General features: G+C 40.7%; 1 protein-coding gene across 1 annotated transcript; it reads left to right on the top strand.

Moving 5' to 3' along the window:
- Positions 1–288: 288 nt before the first annotated feature.
- LOC129740230 (uncharacterized) lies at positions 289–1079 on the top strand. Its single transcript, XM_055731840.1, has one exon. The coding sequence runs from the start codon at positions 300–302 to the stop codon at positions 993–995; it is 696 nt and encodes a 231-aa protein (XP_055587815.1). The 5' UTR covers positions 289–299; the 3' UTR covers positions 996–1079.
- The last annotated feature ends 7060 nt before the right edge of the window (positions 1080–8139 follow it).

Below are 8139 nucleotides of genomic sequence, written 5' to 3' on the forward strand. Positions count from 1 at the left end.
CAAACCTTAGGAATATCGAGATGAAGAAGGTGAACTCTAACAGAACCATGCTGGCTTGTTGTGAAATACAAGTCGGTGGCACTTGTATTTATAATAAAGTGACCGTATAATTGTATAATTGGATTGGACTCGGCCACAGAAATATGGTACAAAAACACCATATTGGCTTATTATCGGATGTCGAATGTAGTTCTGCGTACCAAATGGATTAAGCCGTTGGATTTCAAGCGAAGAATCGTTTATTTATATACAGAAATTGTACGAAAATGATGATTCAAAACCAAGCTGCTTCAACCACAATGAAGCCACTGGTCCTACTTTCGCTTGCTGTTAAGCTTTTGGTGGCACGTGAGTTTTACGAAGAACCCGTCGATTACGATCCGTGCCCGTGTCCTTGTGCCAAGCTGGATAACGTGGAAGTCCAACTGGACTTCGAAACAAACGCTAATTGCGTGATCCTGGACAGTAAATATGGTCGCGGTATGTTGTATGGCGATCAATACCGGAATGGTTTGGGTCAACGGTGGGTCTACTACGATACGAACAGCGCCAGTCACAAGCACAGAAACTACCCGGTCGGTTCCGCCTGGAAGATCTATTACCCCTGGCAGAACGTGAGCTCCGATGCGGACGTTCCGTTAGTGATCGAAAACATCCAGTACAAGATGTTCATGATGCCGACCACGGTCAATCACTACACCTGCAACCACGTGACGCTGGATCCGTTGATGTCCGATCAGGTTCTGTGGTGGATTTTCCGGGATTCCGATAGCTTCAAAATTCGGAATCAGGCGACCGGGCAGTGGATGCACATTCATCCGGATGCCAACTACAAAGGTGGCGCCGACAAGGGCTGGCTCTGTACGGAAAGTGATCAGCGGAGCGACTCCTCTCGATTTCCGGGCCTGTTCTCCTTCTATGCCGACAACTGTTGGCCACTCGATTACGACAGGGCCGATGTCACCCAGCGGGGATCGTTTGGTGTTTTTCCATGAACGGTTTGGAAAATGCTTGAAAGTAAACCCAAAGATTAGAGCACGAGGTTTTCGGAAAATAAATTGCAGGGTGATAAAAAAATATTAGGAGTGATGATGAAAACTTGCCTACAGAAATGATCCTGTGAAGCACAGTCTTAAATAAAGGGTGATACGGTCAAAATTTGGTCAATATCAACATGACGTATTTCTTTCAATTTTGCATTTAAAAAACCTGAACACCCCTCATTTTGAAGGTGTGTGTGTGTGTGTAGAATGTTGCTCCTATTTTAATTTTGGAATTCTCTCTTCAGTTGTCAAAATGCCGTCCAAGGAAGAAGAGCAGCAAATCAAAATTGCTGGCAAGCTGGCAAAATCGCTAAAAGTTGCCAAATCAACCGTTACAAATGTAATTAAAGTATTTGGGGAACGTTTGTTGACAGCCAGGAAGTCTGGATCGGGGAGAAATCGAAAACCGGAAGCCGCTGAGACGACAAAGAGAGTTGCCGGTAGTTTCAAGCGAAACCCTAACCTCTCTATCCGAGATGCCGCAAATAAGCTGGGTGTATCGTCTAAAAGCGTGCATCGAGCCAAAAAACGAACCGGACTATCGACTTACAAGAAGGTAGTGACTCCAAATCGCGTTGATAAACAAAATACGACGGCCAAAGCGCGATCCCGGAGGCTGTACACGACGATGCTGACGAAGTTTGACTGCGTGGTAATGGACGACGAAACCTACGTCAAAGCCGACTACAAGCAGCTTCCGGGACAGGAGTTTTATACGGCAAAAGGAAGGGGAAAGGTAGCAGATATTTTCAAGCACATGAAACTGTCAAAGTTCGCTAAGAAATATCTGGTTTGGCAAGCTATCTGTACCTGTGGCTTGAAAAGCAGCATTTTCATAGCTTCCGGGACTGTCAACCAAGAAATTTACGTGAAAAAGTGTTTGAATAAACGTCTGCTGCCTTTCCTGAAGAAACACGGTTGTTCCGTACTGTTTTGCCCAGATTTGGCATCTTGCCATTACGGTAAAAAGGCCATGGAGTGGTACGCCGCAAACAACGTGCAGGTGGATCCCAAGGACAAGAACCCTCCCAACACGCCAGAGCTCCGCCCAATTGAGAAATACTGGGCTATTGTCAAGCGGAACCTAAAGAAGACCAAAAAAACTGATAAGAATGAGCAGCAGTTCAAGGCAAACTGGCTTTCTGCGGCAAAGAAGGTGGACAAGGTGGTGTAGTGATGATAAATAGAAGCTTATTGATAGATCCAGAATCTTAAAATGTGTTATTATATTGACACTTTGAATATACTTTACGAACAAATAAACAAACTCAATTTGACGTGTAAAAATTTGACGAAACATTTGAACGAAAGGGAACCATTGATTTTCTTACGAAAAGAATCGTGCTTCAGTCTGTTAACGAGTCTTGGAAAGTAAGGATGCGTTTGAAAGAAGATAGAAAAAAATAAGTGAAGTGGAATAAAATGAAAAAGTACGACAGGTGGCTGTACAAAATCTGATGGCAGGGGTTAGGCGTAAGAAGCGGAAGCCTAACTGAATATTTTTCCTGAATTTTATACTAATTAAAATTGAAAAAGAAATTTAATTTGATTTTTTTAATAAATGATTTCACCGATTTACACGCGTTTTCCCTTGACCAAATTTTGACTGTATCAGGAAATCAAATAAAATTCGATTTAATAAATTTATCATTCTTTGCTTAAATCTAGAGACATAAAGTCGACTCAACAGTTGCCCCAAAAGAAAAATAAGATCCAGCTGCCTTAGTTAGAGGACTGAAATCTATCTAAATTGGTCATGACGGGCTTAAGATATTGATGAGAGGTGAGATCTCGAGTCGTTAGAGGAGAGATAAGATCTTGCATCGTGTAGAGTGAAGGTTTGAACTGCAATCCGGAAACGGGGACCTACCTGGGTAATAAAATAAGTTATAAAAAGAAATTAGGAATATTTACAATAGAGATGAACGGGTAGATGTTTGACCTTAAATAAGATCTACACACCGAGACTGCCCGAAGTGATAGTGCTTGCAAGGTGCAGTCAAATAATGGAAGGAACTAGTACGTCCATTCCGGACAAATCGAGGCTCCGGTAAAGGTCCTGAAGGAAGCTGATATAGTAGTTTCCAAGGAATCATTGGAGAAGTCAAGGATCATCCAGGGAGTGTCTTAGTAGCACAACTGGCCTGATGGTTACCTTAACACACTGGAATGATCAGTCGTGTCAGCGATTGCTCATTATCGCCTTCATACTGTTTTGAACTCCTACAGTCTATTTAACTTGAAGGGGAAAAGGCTTATGCTAGAAAGCCACAGTACGGCGAACCCTTGTCCAAAAAAATCGAAAATGTACGCAAGTCTTCCCCATGATGAAACCTTGGGATGGCAGAAGCAAAACTGTAACTGCATCTGGAAATAGATACTGAATACTAAGATTCCATCTGGATTACGAACACGTTGCCTGAATGCACTTGTTAAATGTTGTGAGAGTCGTCGTAAGTCAACGACTCTGAGGTCGGGATTATGCCAATCTGCAATAGTCCAAAGAGCCGTCTTCGTGAGTGTATGTAGCTCAGTCGAAACTTTGATACGAATGAGTGGCCTGAAGATCCACCCTAAAGGTAGAGCGCAACAGATCAACATTTTGGAGCGCACATCGGCTGATAGACCATCTTAGGTTTCGTTTTTTCAGAACATCTGGCGCGTAAACCCAATCTCGAAACTCTAGCATCTTTAATATGTCTCTGGGACTCTCAGACATTAAAGAGTGTATGATAGACGAGTTCTCAACATCAACGCTATGCTTAACTGACCTTTCCCGTATCATCCGAATAAAAGACAATTCTGGATGCCATAGGAACCGCGCCAGTCCAGAAGTGGCGACCCCGAAATAGTCCTTTCATCTGCCCATTCCCCTTACCTTTCGTAACAAAATTGACTTCAAATCGATGGATCCACGCCCAGAAGTGTGCCAGCGCCAAGCAATACGTAGGACTAGGACAATCAACCCTGGAAGGAGAGTTCTTGCTTGAATGAGCACAGTTTAAGAGAACCATTGACCACACCCTTTTAACCAAAACGAGTGATCAAGTACTCCATTTTTTTGCAGTTGGCAGTTGTAGTGGGAATTTTGGGTTCTCAATAATCGGGGAACACTGAGGAAGAAAAACTACTTCGGGACGATCGGCATCAAGGATAAGGAGGGTTCTGCAGAAATGAGCTTAAGAGTGTCCACGATTAAATTGCCACACTACGAAATTTCTCTAACATTTTAACCGTTTGGTAGAATTTAATGAAAATTTTGGTGGATTTAGATCATAGTGCATTGTTTACATCCTGCAAATTTTAAAGTCCTGTGATAAAAACTCGCGGAAATGGAGTTGAAAGAACGTGCGTTATAAAATCTTACGCATTCATCGCGAAAACAAGGATCTCTCGCATTGTTCCATCGCTAAAACGTTGGGAATCGCCTCCGTTCGGAATGAAGAAGTTGCACCTAAGCCGAAGTTTTGTCCAGAAGACCAAAACTAAGGCTGGGCTTAAAACGTTCAATGTACAAAAGACCCCTAATCGCGAGGAGAAGCAAAACTAGTCTGCCAAAACCCGTGTCAGGAAGTTGTACCTCAACATGCTGACTAAAGTTAAATGCTGCATCCTGGACGTCGAAACATATGTGAAGGCCGACTTCAAACAGATCCCCGGCAACCTGTTTTTCACGTCTAAGGATAAGTTCAGCGTTCCGGAGCATGTCCGCACTCAGAAGATGTCCAAATTGGCGAACCGGCTACTTCCTCTCCTGAATGCCCACAACGTCCCAAAAATTTTCTGGCCGGATTTGGCTTCATGTCACTACTCCAAGGACGTGCTGAAGTGGTATGCGGACAATAAGGTCAATTTCGTGCCGAAAATTTTCAACTCTCCCAAAACTCCGGAGCTGCGCCCCATCGAGAAGTACTGGGCGATAATAAAGCAGCACCTTCTTTAGCGACCTAAGGTAGTGTAGACAGTCTAGGAACTGAAGAAAGTATGGGTTTACATGCAAAAAACGGTTGATTCACAGGTTGTGCAGAATCTTATGGCTGGGGTTGAGTCCAAAGTGCGGGCATTTGCAGACTGAAATTAAATACGAGTAAAATGGTAAAATGTAGTTTATTAGTTATTTTTCAATCCCTGAGAATTTGATGGCAATCGGATGAAAACTCGAATTTTGGCGAATCAATTTGTATGTGGCAATTTCATCGTGGACACCCTTTATAATCTCATGAGCATGGATAATGGGTGTGGTCAGAGTAAGATAGACCTACGGCTACTATCAGATATTTTGTTTTTTACCTAAGGAAATATTTACCGTCTCGGTTATCAACTTGAGGGTGTCGGATTTGGTTATGCATGCCAAATGGATTAGGCCGTAGAATTTCGGGAGCTGTATGGGTTATATAACAGAAATCAAACGAAAACATGTTTCAGATACTAGCTACTTCTACCCCAATGAAGTCGTTGATCCTACTTTTGATTGGTCTCGAGCTCCTGGTGGGAGCCGCGGGATTCTTCGAAGAACCGGTTGATTACGATGCGTGCCCGTGCCCCTGTGCCAAGCTGGATAACTTCGAGATGCAGGTGTACGCCGAAACGAACGCCAATTGCGTGGCCCTGGACAACAAACATGGCCGGGGTCTGCTGTTCGGCGATTACTATATAAACAATATAGGTCAGCGTTGGCTCTACTACGACACGAGCGTTGCCAACGGCAGGAAACGAGTATACCCGACTAGTGGCACCTGGAGGATCTACTACCCCTGGCAGAACGTAAGTTCGGAGGCGGAGGTTCCACTGGTGATCGAGAACATCCAGTACAAGATGTTCATGATTCCGACCCCTGTTAGCCGCTTCGAATGCAACCGCGTCGCGCTTACTCGGCAGATGTCCGATATGGCTCTGTGGTGGACTTTCCAAGACTATGATTCCCAGACCTACAAATTTGAAAATTACGCCACAGAGCACTGGTTGCACATTCACCCGGATGCCCAGGGGATATTCAGCGAGAGTGCATACCAGGGCTGGCTCTGTACGGACAGCTCGAAGCGGAGCTATTCTGCTCGTTTTCCGGGCCTGTATTCCTTTTACGCGGACAACTGTTGGCCGCTCGATTACGACCTTTCCGATATTTACCAGCGGGGAGTGCATGGCATCTACCCTTGAATGGCTGCTAAGTTATGATTTATAAACGCCTAAAAGTATACAAAATACTTATTCAACAGAATAAAATGCAGTCTGGCGCAAGAACTACATCTAAGAAAAATTAAATGTAATTGGTTTGATGTTATGATGAATTTTGAATAAGTTCAATTTCAGAAGAAAATAAATAAATTTTATTTACAAAATAAAACAAAACTAATTTCAAAAACTAGTATTCCAAATTCAAAATCAGGATTCAGATTATGATTTTAGCTATAGAATTCAGATTCAGGATTAAGAATTCAGATTCAGAATTCAAATTCAGAATTCAGATTCAGAATTCAGATTCAGATTCAGAATTCAGATTCAGAATTCAGATTCAGAATTCAGATTCAGAATTTAGATTCAGAATTCAGATTCAGAGTTCAGATTCAGAATTCAGATTCAGAATTCAGAATTCAGATTCAGAATTCAGAATTCAGATTCAGAATTCAGATTCAGATTCAGAATTCAGATTCAGAATTCAGATTCAGAATTCATGTTCAGAATTCAGATTCAGAATTCAGATTCAGAATTCAGATTCAGAATTCAGATTCAGAATTCAGATTCAGAATACAGATTCAGAATACAGATTCAGAATACAGATTCAGAATTCAGATTCAGAATTCAGATTCAGAATTCAGAATTCAGAATTCAGATTCAGAATTCAGAATTCAGAATTCAGAATTCAGAATTCAGAATTCAGAATTCAGATTCAGAATTCAGATTCAGAATTCAGATTCAGAATTCAGATTCAGAATTCAGATTCAGAATTCAGATTCAGAATTCAGATTCAGAATTCAGATTCAGAATTCAGATTCAGAATTCAGATTCAGAATTCAGATTCAGAATTCAGATTCAGAATTCAGATTCAGAATTCAGATTCAGAATTCAGATTCAGAATTCAGATTCAGAATTCAGATTCAGAATTCAGATTCAGAATTCAGATTCAGAATTCAGATTCAGAATTCAGATTCAGAATTCAGATTCAGAATTCAGATTCAGAATTCAGATTCAGAATTCAGATTCAGAATTCAGATTCAGAATTCAGATTCAGAATTCAGATTCAGAATTCGGATTCAGAATTCAGATTCAGAATTCAGATTCAGAATTCAGATTCAGAATTCAGATTCAGAATTCAGATTCAGAATTCAGATTCAGAGTTCAGATTCAGAATTCAGATTCAGACTCAGAATTCAGATTCAGATTCAGATTCAGATTCAGATTCAGATTCAGAATTCAGATTCAGAATTCAGAATTCAGAACTCAGATTCAGAATTCAGATTCCGAATTCAGATTCAAAATTCAGATTCAGAATTCAGATTCAGAATTCGTAGTCGAAATTCCGAATTAGATTTCATGTTACTTTAATTTGTCGGCCTTAGCGGTGAAAAGTGATGTCCTTTTTAGTAGGGACATCTAAAGCTTATGAAATTTTATAGATGGATAGAAGGTTAGATGAAAATGAAAGATGTTGAAAATGAGCGGGTAGAATTTATTTATTCTACCCGCTCATTTTCAACATCTTTCATTTTCATCTAACCTTTATTTATTTATTCTACCTTTATTATTTATTCTACCCGCTCATTTTCAACATCTTTCATTTTCATCTAACCTTCTATCCATCTATAAAATTTCATAAGCTTTAGATGTCCCTACTAAAAAGGACATCACTTTTCACCGCTAAGGCCGACAAATTAAAGTAACATACAAACATTACGGTGGTTAATCTCTTCATTAGAATTATGGGATGAATAAACCCAAGAGGCTTAAAATCCCAAATAAAACAATAATACAAACAACAAACAATTCATTAGAATTAGATTTCAGAATTCAGACTCAGAATTCCAATTCTGTTTTTAGAATAATGTCAAAAAAAAATGAATATGAATTATTTGCTGAATTAGCTAAATTTATTTATTCC

This window comes from Uranotaenia lowii, chromosome 1, assembly GCF_029784155.1.
Source record: "Uranotaenia lowii strain MFRU-FL chromosome 1, ASM2978415v1, whole genome shotgun sequence".
Classification (NCBI taxonomy): domain Eukaryota; kingdom Metazoa; phylum Arthropoda; class Insecta; order Diptera; family Culicidae; genus Uranotaenia; species Uranotaenia lowii.